This window comes from Sapajus apella, unplaced genomic scaffold (genome assembly GCF_009761245.1).
Source record: "Sapajus apella isolate SASKATOON/1434 unplaced genomic scaffold, GSC_monkey_1.0 scaffold66, whole genome shotgun sequence".
Classification (NCBI taxonomy): Eukaryota; Metazoa; Chordata; class Mammalia; order Primates; family Cebidae; genus Sapajus; species Sapajus apella.
In genome coordinates this window covers 8,885,587-8,909,170 of record NW_022437006.1, presented here as the reverse complement: position 1 = coordinate 8,909,170, position 23,584 = coordinate 8,885,587, and the positions used below count along the sequence as shown (strand labels likewise).

The 23,584-nt window shown below is 37.7% G+C and overlaps 1 protein-coding gene across 1 annotated transcript in view; it reads left to right on the top strand.

The window, feature by feature from the left end:
• Window positions 1-1,664: 1,664 nt before the first annotated feature.
• NELL2 (neural EGFL like 2) overlaps window positions 1,665-23,584 on the top strand; it is a 365,165-nt gene continuing 343,245 nt past the window's right edge. Inside the window, exons 1-3 of the mRNA XM_032248374.1 lie at window positions 1,665-2,257; window positions 2,645-2,730; window positions 3,193-3,321. Of these exons, the coding sequence (XP_032104265.1) occupies window positions 2,676-2,730; window positions 3,193-3,321 (184 nt within the window). The 5' untranslated portion in view covers window positions 1,665-2,257; window positions 2,645-2,675. The remainder of the gene's footprint in view (window positions 2,258-2,644; window positions 2,731-3,192; window positions 3,322-23,584) is intronic.

Genomic DNA, 23,584 nt, shown 5'->3' with positions numbered 1-23,584 from the left:
AGTCTGAATCCCCGTGTCCCACCCTTTCCCAATTCTTGCACCAGCTGTTGCTTTCTCTGCCCATCTTCCACTATGTTTTTTTCCCCTAGCACCTGGGGATTTTCTTTTTCTTATTTTAAAGCTCATCTGTGAATTTAAAAATTGGACATTTTACTTAGCTTTGATATGTGTATATGGTAGGTAGGGCTCTAAGGGTCGTTAGAGTCAACCATGTTGACTGAACTTTTCCTCATGTGGTCAGTACTTATATCAGTTTCTATGGATGCTGTAACAAATATCTAATTAGGCCAAATAAGTACAGTAGCAGGTTCAACTAGAATTGTTTTGGGTACCAAATAACACTGTTCTGGAGGGAGCCTAAGTGTGTATGGTACTAGAGATAAGCCTATTAACCACCAGCTTTCAGCATATCATGGATGAGAGTCAGAGAAATTGGAGAACATCCCTACTTTCATGAGTTAGTTGAATGCAGGTTGGTTAGGAGGACTTTTACATGGAAATATATGTGCATATGTATATTTATGTTTTATTCTTATTTTATCTAACAATAGCATTTTAAATAATACATTATTTAAAATTTATTTTGTGTAACTTTTGTAGATACTTATTACAATTTAATGTTTTAGATGCACTGCTGTAGAAAGGTCTTTAATTCTCTGATTTTCTCTTAATTGATTAATTAAATCATATTAATTTATTTGGCATATTTTTGCAAATTTGAGAAGTTTCATACAACAATCCTTTGACACTTGTAAGTACTGAAATATTTCTCAAACTTTACGAAGTTACAATAGAATTAAATGGGAGATTTGATAAGAGAGAATTAAAAATTAATCTGAAAGAGCTCCCAAATTCTGAATCTTTTAAACATTCTAAGGGCAGACTTAAAAATACCCCTTTCACTGTAATATAACATAGTATGTATTCTCCTATTTTATAATATTTATATATTTATAGATAGAATGTACATTATACTCTTGCCTTGCAGGGAGTTCATACTACGCAGTAGGCATTTTGGCAACTGTAGCTATGTAGTATCCAGTTGGAGAATTCAGTACCCACATGTTTGCATGGAAGGTTAAGAAAATTGATCTTTGTACCAATTAATACTGTAATGGTTTTTGAAACCCTTTTCCAAAATGAAAGTTGAATGTTATTCCTCAAAATTTACCTTAAAATTCTAGGGCTATGTTAAAAAATAGGTGTCATTGATCTTGAACATACTTTCGCCTGCTGACAAATGGATCTGAAATGGCCCCACTGTTATGGTCCCGGACATATATGGTGAAGGGCAAGTAGAGCCTGCATGAGTGTAGTCAATAGTGGGATGGATCTTCTCTCTCGCCTGGGCTCCATCTCCTCCTTCTGCTTATTTATTTATTTATTTATGTACTTTATTTATTTATCTCTCTCTCTCTCTAATCATCTTTGCTGTGTAGGTAGATATTTCGGCGTGAACAGACGCCCTGGCTCAGTTCCCCTTGCCTTCTGCTGTATGCTGGTCCAAGAGAGCCGGAGTCCGGCTCTCCGCTCTGTGTTTGGCAGGGGGCGCGCGAGGTCCCGGAGCTGTCCAGCACCTCCTGGCCAAGTTCTCCTCTGCACTCTCCGCGCCGGGGAAGCTCTCCAGCGCCCCGCCCCGGGCAGGGAACCTCTCCACCAGGACTCCGGGGCTTCCCAGGCTCTTCATCCGTCTCCGCCCGTCTCTATCTACTTTGCCCAGCTCCGCCTTGGCAGTCGAGCGTGTTTTGGCAGGCTTCCTCCGCAAGCCCTGGAGGGGGAGTGCCCTGCATCTCGGTGCTGCTCCGGAGCTCCGTGCACGAGTGCACGTGGGCTTCCCTTCTTTGCCTAAAGGGCAGGCGAGCGCTTCTCGTTCCAGCATTGCCTCCTGCGGCTGGGTGGTCTTTTTCTCTCTTGTCTTTCAAGACACGCGCCCGAAATCGAGGGGTGAGGGCAAAGACCGCCCATCAACTTAGCACCTTGGATTTAGAGCTTTCGATCCCGAAAGGGGGTTGGCATTGCCCGGGTCATAGAGGGAGGGAAGGAGAAGAGCTGAGGCTGCAACGGCTACGGGGCTCGCTGGACCGGGTTTGGCCACGAGGAGCCCGTGCGGGAGACCAAGGCGGAGCGCCAGCCTAGCCCTCGGCGGCCCCTCCCTCCTCCTCACCCCGCCTCCCTCGACCTGCCCCTCCCTCCCCGGAGGAGCAGTCTCTCCGCGCGTCTCGCGGAGCTCTCTCCATTGTCTCTGCCTTTACAACAGGTTCGGGCGGCGGGGAAGACGGGCGGGTGCGGGGCCGCCCCAGCCTGGGCTTTCTTGGGGCCGCCTCCCTGCCACTGGGTGTGCGAGTTTTTGGCTGCTTTTATTCGGCTTGGGAGCTAATTCCCTGGCGGAGCAGCTCCGGGGCGAGTCCGACCCCTCCCTCCGGGCCCCCTCCCGGCCGCGCCGCCGCCTCGGCTCCGCGTGTGGGAATGATGTGCGCATTGGAGGGTCTAAGTTCTTCACGCGCCTGGGGAGGCCTCCCTATTCTTTCTTAGACAACCAAAGCGTATTAATCCTACTAATCAGTAAATCCGAGGCAGCAGCAGGAGAGGCAAAGGCTATTTTCCCTCTTGATTCCAAGAGCCTCTTCGATTTTTATTTTTAAAGAGGGAGACGATGGACTGAGCAGATCCTCACCATGGAGTCTCGGGTCTTACTGAGAACATTCTGTTTGATCTTCGGTCTCGGAGCAGGTGAGTGGCCGAAAAGCTGGGGCTGGGGAAAGGGATGGCTCCCGCCTCCGGGCAGCCTGGGCTGGCTGGGGAAGCCTCGCTTTTCCCGGACCCAAAGTAGGTCTGGAATGGGAAGCTTAGAGTAGGGGGCGGGTTTGGATTTTGATTTTTTTTTTTTTCTGTGCTTGCTTTGGAGTCCGCGAGGCGGGTCACGCCCCTAGTCCAGGGTCGGAGGGCTGAGGGGGAACTTTGCACGGAGAGGGGTTTAAAAGTAGGTCATGGAAATGGGACTGGGTGCTCCGCTATTTAAAGCTTGGCTGCTAATCTCAGGTAAGGCTCTTGGCTGAGGAGGAGGGAGTCGCCTCTCATCTTCAGTTCCCAATATTGTCGCGAAGACGCGGTTCTTTGCTGCCCTGGAGGAAGAGGCTTGCATTTTGATGAAGCTTTTCCTTTTTCTCTCTCCCCGCTCATACCCCTCACCAGTTTGGGGGCTTGGTGTGGACCCTTCGCTACAGATTGACGTCTTAACAGAGTTAGAACTTGGGGAGTCCACGACCGGAGTACGTCAGGTCCCGGGGCTGCATAATGGGACGAAAGCCTTTCTCTTTCAAGGTATGCCTGGCGTGCTGCATTTCCACTGTGGTTTTAGCTCCGATAACCCCGGCAGGAGTTGGCCTCGCCGCTCGTCCTAACTTTGTATTGCCTCGTGGATGACAGTACCTGAGATGAGGTGTGGAGGGACCAGTGTGAGACACACACATACCCCTATGCCTTTTAAGTGGCTTGGTTTTTCTCCCCTGCCGCACCCTCCTCCTTCTTACTTTGTACTCTTGCCAGTTCTAATGGATAGCCCCTTAATTACAGAACAGAAACTGCGATGGCAGATGGTGGATTTTAGAATCTGGGGAACAATGAATTATAACACAAACACCTCATTTGGGTGAAATTGATTTAGGTAGGAAACAGGATAACTTAATCTTGGTTAAGACACTGATCTCTGAAAGTTTCAGGTACAATGGTGCCCTGCTTGGAGGAATTGTTTTATCGGGGTAGCTTTCTGGAAAAATTAATGCCTTTGAATATTTTTACCTACTGTATATCACAGTCACACTATATTTGAGGCAAGATTTATCATGAAAGACCCTCATTCTTACTTCATCCACCAACAACAAGGGAAAGGGAATAATAGTCTCAAAATTATTTTGGAAAAATTTCAAGTAAAATGTTAATCTAGAAGTGTACTTTGTATTATCATTAATTGTGTACTTAGGATTTTACAACTTTTTTTGAGGTCAATGGATATTGCCTGTGCACAAATGTCTGCATCTCAAATTATATTTAAATGTGTTGTGCAGTCAGAAGCAAATTCCAATGCAGCAATCCTTCAATTTTGATTAACCAGAGCTTTTGAGGATTGCTTGTCTGTGGAAAGTTGCTGTAATAAGAGCTAAAAGGTAGCTGAACGTGTACAGACAGCCTAGATTCACATATAGTGAAGTATACTTAGAGAAATGCAGTTTGGTTTAACATACCTGATGGACTAAAGCTTCTTGCCCCATCTCACCCATGTATTTTTTGTTGTTGTTGCTGTTATTTTGGTGCCATGGCTTCAAAAGTGCAACTCATAATTACTAAAGAGTTGGATATGCAAAAGGAAATCACTTCAGAAAATATGTTATCAAGAAATAGAAATAAAATAAAACTTGAGTATTTCTGTAGTGGTGTTGTTGCCTGATATAGCCAGTATGTGTCACCATGGACACTAACACCAAAGCCTACAGTAGGGAAAGGAGAAAATTCACATGTGTTACATTTACTTAAAACAAGTTTGCTCTTATAAAAAATTAAAATGCAATTTTCTGGTCTAAAAATTATTGTTTAAATTTTCTGTTTAATTTTTTTATTGCAACAAATATTTATGGTAATGTTTTATTTACTTAAAGGTCTTTTTTGGAGGGTGGGGCTTGGATATTGAATCCTTTAAAAACAATGACCAAATCTAATAAAGAAGATAAGGCTACTTTGTCAGCAAAATTTCACATAGTTGAATAGACGTGTCAGTAGGATCAAGCTTCTGGTTTTCTGTTTTGTATTGTTTTGTTTTTATCTCTGATTTTTAATCCCTATGAACTGGAAATAAAGTTATTTCAGGACTGCCAATTTGAGTAACTGGAAAGCTTTATAGAATCTAAAGCTCCTAATAAACAAATGGTTTTGTAGTGCTCTTAAATTTTACAAGGGTTCTTTAAATTTTATTAGTATCCTGCCTAGTTTCCTCGGAAGAGTGTCTGATCTGTCACAAATAGAAATCTTCAGGACTGTGCATTTTATGTTCTGGTGCTAGAAAACTAAACAATTTTTAGGAAATAGTTTCAGGAATCAATAACTTTTCCTAGTTAATTAAAAATGTTTAGTATTTATTTTTATTTAAATTGTCAAATTCTTCAAGGTAGGCATTGTGTTCAAAATACATATGGCACATAAAATGTTTTCTTTGAATTGTCCATAGTAACTAGATATCCATGTACATTGATGAATTGGTTGTTTTGTTTCCTTGTTGATGCCAAGCTCAATATTTAGACAGAGTAAATGCCTAACAGATATGGTTTATGAGATTTGAAGATGTAAAATTTCATTTTCTGCCCAATTATGGACTTTATTTAGTATAAGCAATCAATCAGCAAGTATTTCTTGCATGCCGTGTTCTCAGTAGGCATATATTACTGATGTATTGATTATGCTTTTGTGATTCCTTTTATTCTAAGATTTGGATTCTGAAATTGACAAAAGGTGGCCCTTTGACCATGCGTGGCATTTCACATTACCTTGGAAAGGCCTTTGCTTATAGCATTTGGAAACTTGTTAAGAAGTCAGCTCTGAGTCTTCCTGTTTCACTGGGATTTCCTTTGGCTTTAAAGAGAAAAAAAAAATCAGACTCTGAAGATTTTATAGATTCTATTTATAGTGAGTTGAGGGTACTGCAGATATTTTGTATAGTGTATACGTATACACTATACATAGTCATAGCAGGAATAGTAACAAATTACAAAAACTGTGAGATGCTCTCAGGTTTCATATAAACTTATCATACAAGTTTCTTTGTGCTATCAGATATGTTCTAAATCGATGGAAGAGATTTTGAACCATCAAATTTTTCCTGCAGTAACATAACCATCTTCTTCTGTCAGCTTTAAAATAAAGAAATCTTGACATTTACTTTCCCAATGATTTTTGCTCATTTAATATTGCTTTTTCTTGTGCCAGTTTTTCTCCTTAGTGGTTTTTGAGATGCATGCAATTCTGTACTTTCTGAAACTATAAATTATTTTATTATATATACCTAACAAAAACAAATGATTGAAATATGTTTTAAAGTCATACCTTTTAAAAATTATTATAGCAACTATAGTATCACTAAAATGGTTTTGTTGCTGCTGAAATTTGATTTATAATTGCTTTGAAAATTTAAGTAATAAGATGCTAAATTAGATCATACCTTAATAAAATGGCTTTTGATATTTGCCAATTACAATAATTTTCCAAAAAAGGGGTCCAGTCAATTTTCTAGTCATTTCCAGCTATAATCTGACTTGCAGTCACAAAAATACACTTCTTATGCTTTTAAACAATAGAGAAGTGAATATTGACAATAAAAAGACCTGTGAAAGGTTATAAAGCGTTCTACTTTCTTCAAAATCTTTCCCAAGGGAATATTTCCCAAGATAATGATCAAAACAATGTTTTTTCCTCTGTACATGAGAGATCAGGAATGAAAGCATACAGAAGCACCGTTCTAGGACTTTCTAGCAATGTTAGCATGATTTTTAGATCTTTGATTTTAATAACTAATCTGGCCAGGTTCCCAAAATAGATAATTTCCTCTGTTGGAATACACTTTCTTCTGAAATGTTCACAGATTTTATAATCTCATTAATCCACACAAGAGAAGTAGATAAAATCAAAGCATGTTTTTTTTTTTTTTTTTTTTTTTTTTACAAGTTAGTACATTGAAAATAAGCATAGTAGTTATTTATAAAGAACTTTGGTTTTAAAGGGAAAAAAAGTCATATGACTCTTCTTATGTCAGTTTTTGAACAGCAGAATGAAACAGGCATTTGGTAGTAGACCATGAACTTTAGTAGGCAAAGGCAGCTGCATTGAGGAAATTGAGGTGACATTGAGTATCTGTCTTCAGTATATTGGTTGGTGAGCATCTGTGGACTTTGAACTGATGGTCATTGGTGCCCAAATAGAGTGGAATAATACAGCGATTAAGAGATGCACTTAGAAACAAGATAGACTGAGATAGAATTTCATTAGTTGTTTTACTATGGTGAAGTTGCTTAATTTCTCTGAGTTTCAGTACCCTCAATTAAAAAATGAACATTGTTGTGATGATTAAGCAAGTTATGTTCATTCCTTCAATTATTTATTGTTGTGAAACTAGTATACTCTTAGGTATTAGGCACATAACAAATGAAGACATTAGAACTTACCTTTGACTTCACAGTGAACAATTATGTAGTTACTGACTTAATCAGCAGTAAGATAAATTATATGAAGAAAAACTGAAGATATAATGGGAATCTATATTTTAGGTAGGGGAGTCACAGGTTTAGGGAAACCGTCTTTGAAGAATAGTCATTTAAGTTGATATTTGAAGGATATGTAAGAGTAGTCTAGAGAAGAGAAAGGGACAAGTGTGTGAGCAAGGTTCTGAGCCTGCAATGAGCTTGCATTTGAGAAAACGGAGGAAGTCTGGAGAAGTAGAAACATAGGGCATGTGATATGAAATGAAGCATATGAGGAAAGCAGGAAACAGGTTATGTGGTAGGCTATATTTATAGAGCAGAACTGAAAATTTATCATTATGTAAAGATATATTATGGTAGGCAGAATAATGGTCCCCCATAGATGTTCATGTCTTAATTCTTGGAACCAAAGAATAGGTTACATTATATGGCAAGGGGAAGTTAAGATTGCTTATCAACTTCAAGATTAGGAGGCTATCATAGATTATCTGGGTGAGCCCTGTTTAATCAGAAGAATCTTTTAAAATGGAGAAAAGGAAGCAGAAGAGTCAGTGTTAGAGTGATGTGATATGAGAAAAACTAGTCTGACCACTTGTGACCTTGACAATGATAGTGGGCCACAACCCAAGGACTGCAGGCAGATTTTAGAAGCTGGAAAAGGCAAGAAAATGAGTTTTCCCTTAGAGCCTCCAGAAGGAACATAGGGCTACTAATGCCTTGATTTTAGACCAGTGAGACTCATTTTGGACTTCTGATCTCCAGAACTGTGAGATAATAGATTTCTGTTAATTTAAGTCACTAAGTTTGTGGTGATTTGTTTGAGCAGCAGTAGGAAACTAATGCAAATTTTCATGCATGGAAGTGGGGTGCTGGTGTAAGAAATACCTAAAAAATATAGAAGTGCCTTTGGAATTGGACGATGGGCAGATGCTGGATGAATTTTGAGAAGCATGATAGAAAAAGCTAAGCTTGCCTTGAATAGACTTTCAGTAGAAATATGGATATTGGTGACTCTACTATGAGGACTCAAAAGAAAGTGAAGGGCATGGTAGAGAGAAAATCAAAATCACCTCTGAATATACCTAAATTATCACAAGCAGAGCATTGGTGAGGTATAGACATTAAAGGAACTGTCATTGAGGGCCCAGATGGAAATAAGGAATTTGTTATAAACTGGAGGAAAGGGGATCCTTCTTATATACTGGCAGAAAACTTACCTGAATTTTATCCTGTGGTTATGTGGAAAGCAAAACTTGTAAACAATCAACTTACATTTTAGCTAAGGTGATTTGTAAGCAACAAAAGTGTTGAAGGTGCACTCTGGTTTTTTCTTGCTGTTTTGTAGTAACATGTGAGAGGAGAAAGAGAGATTTAGGGAATAACTGTTAAGCAAAACTTATTCATAACTTGATATTTGAAAAATTATAAGCCTATTCAGATTCCAAAACATGTTAAAATAGAATGTTCACTGTCAGGAATACCTGATCTGAAAAGAAAGCCAAGGATGTGACTAGAAAATACTTTGCTAATGCCTCAGAAGTATCAAAAGGTCAGAGTATTCAGTTAAATCGAGGAGGCTCTTTGAAGAACATATGGCTCATAGATTCCCTCAACCATTTCAGCAGAGGTCACAAATAGAGATGGAATTATCCAAGAAATATCTGTGGAGGAGCCTTTTTTGTTTAATGGAGTGAATCCCCATGACATACATGAAAGATCTATAAGGTTCTTAGGAATATTATGCCAGTAAAATTGCTGCTGGTGGGGCCTGAAAGTATCAGTGAGAGAATAAAGTGAAAGAAGATGTTGGATTTCCAAAATTCTAAAAGCGAAAAACAGGCTCACTTAGCTGTAAACATCTTTCTGTGAAGCTGTCTTTCATGAAAAAATAAGGTTAATTCAGAGGGCAGAACTCGGAGTCCAGAGCCTGTAGCTGACTTCAGACAGTGGAGCCAAGAATTACAGAAAATTATTTCTAGACCTTGAAACCAAATGGTGTTCACCTGGTTGGATTTTAAAATTGCTTGGGTATGGCAAATGTTTTTTTTTTTTTTTCTTCCATTTTCTCCCTTTTTGCATGAGAATATTTAGAATTATCACCTTTATCTTCCTTAGCATTGTATTTTTGAGAGCAGATAGCTTGTTTCAGGGTGTGCCTCAGAATGGATTATACCTAGTACCTTTCTCTTACCTGTTTTAGATGATTTGGATGATGAGATTTGAGAGTTTTGTTGTTTTAGGTTTTTGTTACTTAGAATTTATTTTTAACTTGACAAAAATCGTACACATCTGTTGTGTATAACACAATGTTTTGAAATATATATACATTGTGGAATGGCTAAATTGAGCAAATTAACATATTCATTACCTCATGTACTTATATTTTTTTTTGTGGTGAGAACACTTAATATCTATTTGAAATTTTAAAGAATACAATGTATTATTATTACAGTCACTATGTTGTACCATAGATCTCCTGAACACATTGTGCCATCTATTTGAATTTTTGTATCCTTTGACCAACATCTCCCAGTCAACTATCCCCCATCCTCAGACCCTTGTAACCACCATTCTACTTTCTGCTCCTATAAGTTAAACTTTTTAAGATCCCACGTATAAGTGAGATCATGTGATATTTGCCTTTCTGTGACTGCCTTATTTCACTTTACATAATCTTCCACGTTGATCCATGTTGTCTCAAATAACAGGATTTTCTTCTTTGAGGTGGAATAGTATTACATTCCACACATATATAATAGTATTATACACACACATATATATACACATATATATGAATATATATACACACACACACACCTATATATATATAACATTTTCTTTATGCATTCTTTTATATTCTTATGTTCTTTGCAGTATTATTCATAATAGCCAAGATGTGAGATCAACCTAATTAATGGTCATCAATGGATGAATGAATAAAGAATGGATGAATGAATAAAGAAAAATGTCATTGGAATTTCAATAAGGGTTGCAGTAAATCTGTAGATCATTTTGGATAGTTTGGACATTTTAACAATATTAATTCTTTGAATCCATGAATACAGGTTATCTTTTCATTTATTTGTGTCTTCTTCATTTCTTTCATCAGTGTTTTATAGTTTCACTACACAGATTTTCACCTTCTTGATTAAATTTGTATGTAAGTATTTTATTTTTTCCCAGCCATTTTAAATGAAGTTGTTTTCATGATTTTTTTTTCAGATAGTTCTTTTTGCTTGAGATGGAATCTCACTCCTTCACCTAGGCTGGAGTGCAGTGGTGTGATCTTGGCTCACTGCAGCCTCTGCTTCCTGGGTTCAAATTATTCTCCTGCATCAGCATCCCAAGTAACTGGGATTAACAGAACTCTTTAATTATTTAATTAGCCCTGCTTATTTTTTTTTATTTTTAGTAGGGACAGGGTTTCGACATGTTGGCCAGGCCAGTCTCGAACTCCTCACCTCAAGTGATCCACCCACCGTGGGCTCCCAAAGTGCTGGGATTACAGGCATGAGCCACTGTACCTGACTAGTTCATTGTTAATATATAGAAACACTACTGGTTTTTTTGTATGTTGATTTTGTATCCTGAAACTTCACTGAAATCATTTACTAGTTCTGACAAATTTTTGGTGGCATCTTCAGAGTTTTCTAGATATAAGATGATGATAATGGCAAACAGGGATAAATTAACCTTTTCCTTTCCAATTTTGATGCCTTTTATTTCTTTCTCTTGCCTATTTGCTCTCTCTAGGACTTATAGCACTATGTTGAATAGAAGTGGCAAGATTGAGCATCCTTGTCTTTTTTCTTATCTTAGAGGAAAAGCTTTCAAATTTTTACTGTTGAGTATAATGTTAGCTGAATATTTGTTATATCTGAGCTTTAGTGTGTTGAGATATGTTTCTTCTATACATTTGTTGAGAGTTTTAATCATGAAATTATGTTGAATTTTGTCAAATGCTTTTTCTGCATATATTAAAATGATCATATGGATTTTGGCCTTTATTCTGTTAATTTGGTGTATCACATTTATAGATTTGTGTATGTTAAGCCATTCTTGCATCCTTGGGATAAATCCTACTTGATCATGGTGAATGATATTTTTAATGTGCTGTTGAGTTTGGTTTGCTTGTATTTTGTTGAGGATTATTGCCTTTCTGTCCTTAAGGAATACTGGCCTGTAATTTCTTTGTAGTATCCTTATTTGGCTTTGGTGTCATATTAATAATGGCAATATAAGATAAATTTGGAATTTTTTCCCACTTCATTTTTTTGGAAGAGTTTCAAAAGAATTGGTATTAGTTATTTAAATAGAATTTAGCAGTGCAGCCATCAGGCCTTGGACTTTTCTTTGATGAAGGACTTTTTATTAGTGACTCAATTTCCTTATAAGTTATTTGTCTGTTCAGATTTTTAAATTTTTTTTCATGATTTAGTCTTGGTATGTTGTGTGTGTCTAGGAATGTACTCATTTCTTCTAAGTTTATCTAATTTGTTGGCATATAATTTTTCATAGTAGTCTCATGGTTTTTTGTATTTCTGTTATATCAGTTATAATGTCTCATCTTTCGTTTCTGATTTTGTTTGAGTCTTATTTTTTCTTAGATTTATTAGCTAAAGGTATGTCAATTTTGTTTATCTTCATTAGAAAACTACTCTCTGTTTCATTTATTTTTTGTTATTTTTTAGTCTCTTTCACATATTTCTGCTAGGTTCTTTATTATTTCATTCCTTCTACTACCTTTGGTCTTACTTTGTTTTTCTTTTTGTAATTCACTTAGTTGTAACTTTAGGTTATTTGTTTGAGATTTTCTTTTTTTAAATGCAGGCATTTGTTGCTATAAACTTACCTCTGAGAACTGCTTTTGCTGCATCCTTTTAAGTTTTGGTATGTTGTGTCCATTCTTATTTGTCTCAAGATGTCTTCTAATTTCCCTTTTAATTTTGTTTTTGACCAATTGGTTGTTCGTGAGCATGTTAATTTTTATGTATTTGCAAATTTTGTGGAATTCTTCTGTTATTGATTTCTAGTTTCATATCTGTTTTAATCTCTTCTGGCTACTATAACAAAATATCTTGGATTGGGTAATTTTTCATTTCTCACAATCTTGGAAGCTAAGCAGTCCAAGATCAAGGTGCCTGCAGATTCAGTGTCTGGTGAGGGCCATTCCTCATGGATGGCACCTTCTTTGTATCTTCACATGGTGGAAGGGATGCATGCTGTATCCTCACATGGTAGAAGGGCAAAAGACTCTAGGGTGCTTCCTTCAATCTCTTTTATGAGAGCATTAATGTCGTTCATGAGAGTGGATCACTCATGACTTTCCAAAGGGCCCACCTCTTAATAATATCACATTATATATTAGGTTCCAACATACGAATCTTGGAAGGACTTATACATTTAAACCATGGCAATACCATTGTGGTTGGAAAAGGTACTTGATATGATTTCATTATCTTCAAATTTGTTAAGACTTTTTAAATGGTCTAACATCTGATGTATTTTGGAGCATGTTCCATGTGTGCTTGAGAAGAATGAGTATGCTGCTGCTGTTGGATGAAATGTTCTTTATATATCTGTTAGGTCCATTTGATCTAAAGTGTAGTTTAAACGTTTCCTTATTGATTTTCTGTCTGGATGATCTGTTCACTGCTGAAAGTAGAGTATTAAGGCTTCCTACTGCTATTGTATTGTATTGCAGTCTATCGCTTCTTTTAGATATATTAATATTTGGCTTATATATTTAGATGTACTGATGTAAGGTACATTTATATTTATAATTGTTATATCTTCTTGATAAATTTACCCCTTTATCATTACATAATGTACTTTGTCTTATTTTACAGTTTTTGACTTAAAGTAATATTTTATTTGATGTAGGTATAGCTACCGTCCTATATTTTGTTTTTCATTTTCAAGGAATTTTTTTTTAATCCTTTCACTTTCTGTCTTCATGTGTTCTTAAAAGTGAAGTGAGTCTCTTGCAGGTAGCATGTATCTGGGTCTTGCTTTTTATTTTTTAAATACATTCATCTACTTTATGTCTTTTGATAGCAGGATTTAATCCATTTGCTTGCAAGGTAATTATTGATAAGTTAGAACTTACTACAGGCATTATGTTAATTGTTTAATGGTTGTTTTGTACATCATTTATTCCTTTCCTCCTCTCTTGTTGTCTTCTTTTGTGCTTAGGTGATTTCCTCTGGTGGTATGCTTTGATTCCTTTCCTTTTATTTTTTTATGTATCTATTATAGATTTTTTTTTGTAGTTACCACAAGCCTTTCATAAAACATTTTATAACAGGCTATTTTAAGCTGATAACAACTTAACTTTGATCTCAGAAGAAAAACTCTACACATTTACTGCACCTCCCTGCTACATTTTATTTTACTTTTTGATGCACAGTTTGCATCTTTTTATATTGGGTATTTCTTAACAAATTATTGTAGCTTTTATTATTTTTAAACAGTTTTGACTTTTAGCCTTCATACTAAAGATATAAGTGATTTACACACCACCATTGTAATATTAGAGTATTCTAAATTTGACTTACTTCATTTTACCTGTGAGTTTTATATTTCAGATGTTTTTATGTTACTAATTAGCATCCTTTTCTTTCAGCTTGAAGAACTCCCTAGCATTTCTTGTAAGACAGGTCTGGTGATGATGAACTCCTTTAGCTTTTGTTTGTCTGGTAAAGTCTTTACCTCTCCTTTATTTTTGAAGGAAATGTTTGCTGGGTTCAATATTCTTCATTGGCAGTTTTTTTTTTTTTTTTTTAAATTACTTCTACACTTTTAATATCATCCAACTCTTTCCTGGTCTGTAAGACTTCTGTTAACTTTATTGGAACTCCTTTATGTGTGATTTGGCTCTTTCACTAGTTTTAGGAGTTTTTTTGCATTTGATTTTTAACAGTTTTATTATAATATGTCATCATGTAGTCTTATTTGGATTGAATCTAGTTGAAAACTGTTGACCTTTCTGTATCTGGATATCTTTCTCCAGAATTGAATTGTTTTCTGCTGCTATTTCTTTAAAGAAGCTGGAAATCATTATTCTCAGCCGACTAACACAAAAACAGAAAACCAAACACTACATGTTCTCACCCATTAGTGGGAGTTGAACAATGAGAACACATGGAGACAGGGAGGGGAATATCAAACACTGGGGCCTTTTGGGGGTGGGGGCCTAGGGGAGGGATAGTATTAGGAGAAATACCTAATGTAGATGACAGGTTGATGGGTTCAGCAAACCACTATGGCACGTGTATACCTATGTAACAAACCTGCAAGTTCTGCACATGTATCTCAGAACTTAAAGTATTAAAAAAAAAAAAAAAGCTTTTTACTTGTCTCTTTTTTCTTCCTTCTTAAACTCCTGATGCCATCTCATAAATCCTATGTTTTCTTCTTTCCATTTTATTCTTTTTCCTTTTCTGACTATATGTTTGAGTTCACAGATCCTTTCTTTGAATTGATAATTCTGTTGCTGATGCTGTCCATTGCATTTATCATACCATGCACTGTGTTTTTTAGCTCAAGAATTTGTTTGTGTTTTTTCTACATATAATTTCAAACTTTCCATTAATCTCCTTTCTGTTTAGAAAAAAACTGCAGCTCACTGCCAGCACTCATCTAATTTTGCATAAACATGTTTTTTGAGGCTGAAGCAAATCTGACTGATTTTCAATGTGAAAATAAAATATAAAAACTGTTTTTGGAGTTTTTCTAAACAGAACTAACATCAGAATTATTTAAATTATCAGAAGCATCAATTTTGGAAAAACCAGATTCATCAGATTAATATTTGGCCAACAACTGTTTGAGAACAATGTTAACATTTGCATAGGAATGCTACATTTTCTAGGGTTTGACAGTTTCAGCAATTGAGAATTACTATATTTTGTAAGTGGAAATACCACTATTAAAAACAGAATGCTATAAATAGAATTATGTCATTTGTTTCTAAAGCCTGTATACTGGAACAATGTGAAAATAATAAAATAAACCAAGATATTTCATGGCAAAGTTATCTCAGGGTAAACACTGCGGGTACAAGTGCTGCTGGTGAGTATTCTTGGGGAAAATGGGAAAAGAGTTAAACTTCTTATTTTGATCTTTTATTGTTTTCCTGATTTTATTGAATTATTTATCTCTACTTTCTTGATGTTTTCTGAGCTTCATTAAAACGATTGTTTTGGATGCTTTATCATTAAGTTTATATGTTTTCATTTCTTTGGGGTCAGCTATTGGGAGATTATTGTACCCTTTTGGTGGTGTTATATCTCCTTTGCTTTTTGCGTTTCTTGTTGCTTGTGTTAAAGTCAGTGCATTTTAAGAAGTAGGGACTTATTCTAGTCTTTGCACACTGGCTTTGTCTGGGAAAGCTCTTCACCAGTCAGCCAGTTCATAGATTGTAGGAAGGCTGCTTGACATGGTTGGTGGGAAGACTTATTGCTGGAGTCCTCAGACAGGCTGTTCTGGTTTCTGGGTTAGCAGTTTGGCGGGCCTGTTACCTGGACTCACTGATTGGGTCCGTGGGGCTAGCCTGCAGCTGTAGTCCATAGGCGCTGGCCTGGTGATGGAATGGGCACACTTAGACCCAGCTTCAGGGTAGCCCTCGTGGATAGAGGCTGCCAACTTGGTGCTAGGGTAGGCCAAAGCCTGGGACAGTGAGGGCCATCTCAGTGCTGGGGGTGGTTCAGAGCCCATGTCTGCTGCAGCTGCTTGTTTCTGGGATGGGTCTGGAGCCTGGGTCTGTGGGGGCCACTTTAATATTGAGACTGGTTCAGAGCTTGAGGCTCCTGGGTTGGCCTCACAGTGGGGGCAGCCCAAAGACCAAGTCTGATTGGCCTGCCTGGAGCCTGAGGCTGTGGGATCTGGTTTGGCATTAGAATGGGTTTGGAGGCTTAATCTGTGGATACTAGCTTTGAGTCTGTGGCTGTGGAGTTGTACCTTGGGTTTTACTGAGGCAGGCTTAATTTTGAGGTCTGAAACAAAGTCAAGTGCTCATTTTTATTTCCTTTCCAAGATTATTATTTTCCATGCTATGCTGCCTGTCTCTGGGGGAAGGTGAGATGGGTAATGTAAAATTGTCCTTACTGCTCTCTTCAATATGCCTTTTCTTATTTCTGTGCCACACCCAGGTGCTGTAATCTCTTACCTGGTTTTCTTAGCTTTTGTGATGGTATTGTTATATGTTCATAGTTGTTCTAATTGATGTTTCTGTCATGGGGATGAGGGCTGGAAAGTCCTATTTCACCATCTTTCTAATGTGTGGTTCTTGGGACTTCTGAATTGATTAAGATTTACATGAGATTGTGAACTTTGAATTGATACTTTAGTGGGTTGGAAATTTGGGGGACTTTTGCACATACTATGGATGTGAATCTTTAGGGATCAGGGGAAAGACTGTGGTAGGCTAATTGATAGTCGGCTGTCCACATACTAATCTCCAGAACCAGTGAATATGTTGTTACATGGCAAGGGGAGATTAGATTTACAGATGATGTTAAGGTTGTTAATCAGCTGACTTGAAAGTAAGGAAATTATCATGGATTGTCTGATGGTCCCTATGTAATCACAAGGGGTCTTTTAATTGTAGGAGAGGGATGTAGTTGGGTATGTCTCAGTGTGATACAATGTTTAACACTTGACTCGCCATCCCTGGCTTTGAAGTTGGAAGGCAGCCATAAGTCAAGAAATGTAGACATTATCTAGAAGCTATAAAAAATAAGAAAACAAGTTTTCTCTTAGAGCCTCCAAAAGGAACACAGTCCTACTGACACCTTGATGTTTGCTTAGTGAGACCCATTTGGAACTACTGATCTCTAGAACTGTAAGATATATTTGTGTTAATTTAGCCACTGAGTTTGTGGTGATGTAGCAGAAATAGAAAGCTGATATATATCTTGAACATTAGCAGTCTTTTATTTTATAATCAAATTAAACTTTCTTTTGAGCTCTCATTTATGTAACATAATGTGTTTATGGGGTGGATGGCAACTTGGTATTGACAGTTAAAATTATATGTCATGTTAGTCATTTGGGGTACACAATAGTTTTTTTTTTTACATGTCAACTCAGTCGTTGTAGTAAATGCTGAGTATTTAAGGGATCCTCCCCATCATTTATGAACTAATTCTGAGAACAAATAGAGTAAAATAAAATGTGAAATTTTTTATTGTATTCTTTTTTTCAAAAATACACCCTTTCTCCTCAAAATGTTAATCTGGATGTAGAGGGGGAAAATTAGAAAGCATTAACATTTTGAAGATAGAAGGGACAACACTTAGCATTCTGTTTGGCACTAGCAAGTGTGGCAGCTATAATTACTGACAGGGTCAAGAATAACTAGAAGTGCCCTCTGAAAAGTGCCAGGGATATCAGAGGAACACTGACTTGATTCTGAAGGAGCTGAAGCAATCTTGACAGGCTCTGGCAAATGAATGATTTCAATGTCATGGCTGAAGTACACTCAGCGTAACAACTGAAGTGAAGGGTTTCTTTCTTTCTTTGGCTTCATTCCACCTCTCTTTGGCTTATTCCCTTCATGTTTATTCTAGATCCCATTCTTGTAGGCATCTATTCTTTCTTTTATTCTAGATTATCTGCCTACGATTCAGTACCTACCAAGTTACTGATAACTGAGGCATAGACAACAAAGCTTTCTAGTGTGATATATCTCCTGTTGATTTTTTTTTTTTTTTTTTTTTGAGATGGAGTCCCACTCTGTTGCCCAGGCTGGAGTGCAATGGTGCGATCTCTGTTCACTACAACCTCCACCTCCCAGGTTCAAGTGATTCTCTTGCCTCAGTGTCCTGAGTGACTGGGATTATAGGCACCTGCCATCATGCTCAGCTAATTTTTTAAATTTTTGTAGAGACAGGGTTTCAGCATGTTGAGCAGGCTCGTCTTGAGCCCCTGACCTCAGGTGATCCACCTGCTTTGGCTTCCCAAAGTGCTGGGATTACAGGCATGAGCCACCGCGCCCAGCCTCCCTGTTGATTTTAATTCAATTACATTTAACAAATATTTATTGCACTGCTTCTGTTTTAAGGATGGAGATCACAATAAAATATAGGGAAAGAAAATGACTATATAAATTATTATGGTAAAATAGGAACCAAAATTTTATTGTATGTTTTGAAAAAGAAAATTTGGGACTTTATCTTGAAGAATGATTAGAAAACTAGGAAAATTTGGTCCTAGTCTCTATATGACAAACCGTAGGTCATCATTTAACCACAAGCTAATTCTAAGAAGAAACAGTGTAAAATCAAGTGCTCAGAGTTTTGTTGTTGTTGTTTCTTTTTGCAAAAATATCTGAGGATTCTTTGAAGTACTTATCATTCTGGTTAAATTTTAATTTTAATTAAAAAATGTAAGATATATAAGACTTATAAAGAGACTTGGACTCCCACACAATAATAGTGGGAGACTTCAACATCAATATTAGATCAGTGAGACAGAAAATTAACATCGATATTCAGGACTTGAACTCAGATCCAGAACAAGTAGACTTAATTAACATTTATAGAATTCTCCACTTTAAATACACAAAATATACACTCTTATCAGTACTACATCACACCTATTTACAGGTTTAAATGAAATATTGGTTGGCTGCTTGTTAATTGTTCCCTCTTTTTTTTTTAATGTCTCTATTATTAAACACAATTACAGGCATACCCATTTTTAGACTGCATTCTAGCCCGGGCAATAAAGCAACACCCCTGTTCTCTCTCCCTCTTCCTCTTCCTCTTTCTTCCTTTCCTTCATTTTCTTTTTCTTTTTCTTTCTTTCTTTTTTTTTTTTATTCTTTCTCTTTCTTTCTTTCTCTCTTTCTTCCTCTTAAAAAAAAAAAAATGTATCTACCTGTATCAGATCATCATAACTTAGGGCTTTAGCACTTTTCTTACATTGTTTTTATTGAATTCATGAAATTTTTCATTTTTTGCCTGAGTTTAGTTTCTAATTGACATTGCTGCGATAGACATTAGTCTTAGGTGGGAAAATTTTCTCTTTTTTTTGTGCCTTGAGGTTGGTCTTCTTAAGGAATATCTTTGCAGTGTTCTCTATATTACCTGGAGTTGAATATTGTCCTGCCTTGGTAGGTTGGGAAAGTTTTCCTGAGTAATATCCTGAAGAGTATTTTCTAGCTTGGATTCATTCTCTTTGTCACATTCAGGTACACCTGTCAAACGTAGATTAGGTCTTTTCACATAGTCCCATTTTTTTTTGGAGAATTTGCTCATTCCTTTTTATCCTTTTTTCTCTAATCTTATCTTTTCATTTTATTTCATTGAGTTGGTCTTTGACCTCTGATATCCTTTCTTCTGCTTGATCAATTCGGCTGTTAAAACTTGTGCATACTTCGCGAAGTTCTCGTTCTGTTTTTCAGCTCCATTAATTCACTTGTATTCCTCTCTAAATTGTCTGTTCTCGTTAGCATTTCATCAAACCTTTTTTCAAAGTTGTTAGTTTCTTTGCATTGGGTTAGAACAAGTTCTTTTAACTCACAGAAGTTTCTTATCATCCACCTTTTGAAGCCTACTTCTGTTAATGGAACACACTCGTTCTCCATCAGGCCTTGTTCCCTTGCTGATGAGGAACCGTGATACCCTGCAGAGGGAGAGGCGTTCTGATTTTGGGTATTCTCAGCCTTTTTAGGCTGGTTTCTTCCCTTCGTTATAAATTTATCCATCTGTCGTCTTTGTAATTACTGACTTTCTAAATAGGTTTCTGAGTGGACGTCCAACTTGTTGATTCCCAGCGCCAGAATCTGAGCAACCCACTGCGCCAGCTAAAACAGTGGTGTTAAGATTGATGGTGCTTTTCTGCCCGGGAATCTCCTGTCTGGCTTCCTTCTTGAGTCTGTGCTTCAATCAGCTGAATAGGCTACTCTGCCTTCCCGGAGCTCCAAACGTCGGCCAACAGGGGACCCAGTCCCGTTTACTCTGCACCAAGAACCGCTGCGCTGAGGCACCGGCAAAACGAGTTGCGCTGGCGACCCGACCCGTGGGGCTCCTCCGCTGGAAATCTCCTGGTCTGTGAGCAACAAAAATTTGTCTGAAAGCGTGGCGTCCTCTCGTTCTCTTTGCTTTCACTGGGAGCTACAATCCCGACCTGCTAGTGATCAGCCATCTTGGATCTCTCTCCCAAACTTTCTAAGCAAACAGCTTATCAGTGAATTTTTTTTTTTTGTGGTGACTTTTGCCTCACCATATAAACTCATATTTTTAGAGACTCAGATATTGATCCCTGTAATTAAAAAGGATTAGTGAAGGAGCTGTTGGGGAAGAAAAAAGTATAGCATAGCTTCTCCTTCTCTCATGTGGCCAGCTGTCAGGAACTGGGCATTTGGGCACGTATTTCCTGAACTGTTTTTGATGATGCCTCTGCTAACAGTCTTCATTCTTGGGAAAGGGTGAGTAACACAGGCAACCATGTGTCACTCCCTACAAAGGAAAATACATGGAATGAGGACTGCAAATCACTGATCTGAGGTCACACTGTACTCCAGACAAAGAGAATAAACGATGGAGGTAATTCTGGGTTTATATTGATGTGCACTAACATTTAGGAGCACGGCTTGGGAGCTAGACATCTTCATCTCCAGTCTTGGCTCCTTTGTTAACTAGTTGTATGAATTTGATCTTGTTACTTATTTCTGCCTCAATTGGCATAATAATAGTACTACTTCTTAGGGTTGATGTGTACATAGTAGGAATAAAACTATGCCTGACATTTACTAAACATTCACTAAATGTTAATATTTTTATTTTGGTATTAGCTTATCAGAAGATCATGCTCCCTTGGACTTTTTAGGGGCTTCAGATGGAAATACTAGACTTTGTGGTGGAGCTAATTAAGATGACTTTCATGTGCTAAAGGGAGGACAGGTGAAGGTCATCTGGGCTGGGGAGAAACTGGCCCCAAAGCATTTTCTGTTCTACTTTTGCTGCTTTTGGTTCTTAATGGGGAGTAAAGGATATACGGATTTGGGTAGGAAGGGATGAAAACAAATGGCAGATTAGGAGAGGAAGGAATGTAATCTACCAGTTGTTCCAATGTTTTAGAAGTTGGGGAGCATCGAGAAAACCAGTAAAGGAAGATTCAGGACATAGCTCCTCTCTGCAGCAGCCCCAACATAATACTTTTCAAGCACAATTAAAGCTTAGGTTTTGAGTTCTACATTGTGGGGATAAGTTTTGGAAGTTTTGAAAAACAAATGACGCAATTGTTTTACCTGATTCTGTCTGAATAGCCTTGGCATTCCTTGGTAGTGATTTGGTCTATTCGTGGGAGCTGGTGATGGAGGATAAGATTTCAGGGAGCCTTTAATAGTGTTTCAGGGGCCAGTGGCATCTTGATGGATCTGCTGGGGTGGTCCTGTGAGCCCTTTGTGAAGTGGGTTTATTTTTCTCCACATTTCCTGTTACTTCTTTGGTGGTGTTTCTTGAATATCATTCTTGTATTACTACTTATTTCTATAATCTAAAGTTCTTGTGCTGATTTTGATTCCAGTAGCACCTGTGACTGATTTACTGTCTTTTAATGAGAATGCAGGTTCTCTAAGGAAAAGATCATTTCCCTGTATTTCTCTTGGCCACCAGCAACTCTGTGCTGGCCTCCTTCTTTAGATTGTTCTTCCTGGTTCCTTTTCCTACTCTTACATATCATTCTGGACTCAGGTAAGTTGTTACCTTGGCTACAAATTCTTCCTTTGGTGGAATTATTGTTACTTTTTCTGTGCTCTCTTAGTATCTTGTGTTACAATCACTACCACATTGTATTGTAATTATTGTTTTTTGTTTAAAATAATGTGGTCACTTCTCTTGTCCTTCCTGTAACTCATTGGTCCAGGCGACCACCCTCTCTCACTTGGATTTCTCCAGCAGCCTACTAAGTAGTCTGCCTGCTTACACTCTTGCTTGCCTGCAGTCTATCCTTCACATAGTTGACAGAGTGATCCTTTTAAAATATAATACATATCATGTCAGTGCTTTGCTCCAAGCCGTCAGGGATTCTTTATTTCACTCAAAATAAAAGACAGAGTTCTTATTATGCCCTATAAAATCTTACATGAACACTCCCACCCCCACCCTATTACTTTTCTTACCTCATCTGCTCCTCTTTTCCTTGATTATTTTGCTTTAACTCCACTGGCATCCTTGCTTCTCCTCAAACAGGCCAGGCAAGTACTCTTCTGCTGCAGAGGTTTTTTTTTTTTTTGAGGCGGAGTTTCGCTCTTGTTACCCAGGCTGGAGTGCAATGGCGCGATCTCGGCTCACCGCAACCTCCGCCTCCTGGGTTCAGGCAATTCTCCTGCCTCAGCCTCCTGAGTAGCTGGGATTACAGGCACGCACCACCATGCCCAGCTAATTTTTTGTATTTTTAGTAGAGACGGGGTTTCACCATGTTGACCAGAATGGTCTTGATCTCTTGACCTCGTGATCCACCCGCCTCGGCCTCCCAAAGTGCTGGGATTACAAGCTTGAGCCACCGCGCCCGGCCAAATAACAAGTTTTTAATGAGGCCTCCAATGATCACAGAGTAAAATTTCAACTTGTCTTTTACCACCCCCTGCCCAGATATTCACGATACCCCTTACTTTGATTTGTTAGTTTCCCTAACATTTATCATTTACCATACTGTGTAATTCATTTACTGATTATTCAAATTGTTTGTTGTTTGTCTCTGCTGCTAAAAACTAAGCTGCATGAGGGGAGGGATTTTTGAATGTTTAATTTTCTGATATGAATCCCAACTGTCTAGCATATAGTAAGAACTCTCTATATATTTGTTTGATTAATATGCTTGACTTCTTGGCTAGATTGTGATCTCCCTGGGGCTTGAGTCTCTGCATTGTTTCTTCTTGTAGCCTCCTGGCCTACCATGGTTGCACACATAATGTGCTCAGTAAACCCTTGCTAAGTGAATACTTATGGCACTGAATTGAGCCCATTTGTTTATGAAAATATGATTATTTTGGTGACTTTGTTTTATATTTATGTAACTTTAAAGAAAGCTGAAGAGCTCTTTCTAAAAATCAAAATACCTACTCTCCTCTCTACTCATAAGAAAAGGTAAGAGGGCGGAAAGGCATGGAAAAAATTGTAGTTCTGTTTAACTTCGAATAATTCCAAATCATCCCAAGAGGGTCTTTCTCCAGCCTATGATGAAGTGTGCCACAGAGGAAATAACAGCATTTTGAAGAACCTGGACATCCTGAATGCTTCTTGATGATGAGAGTTTACATTAAATTTGAAGTATTGGGAATTCAACATTTAGCATACACACTCATATTCATATGAGAGTCTTGAAAAACATTT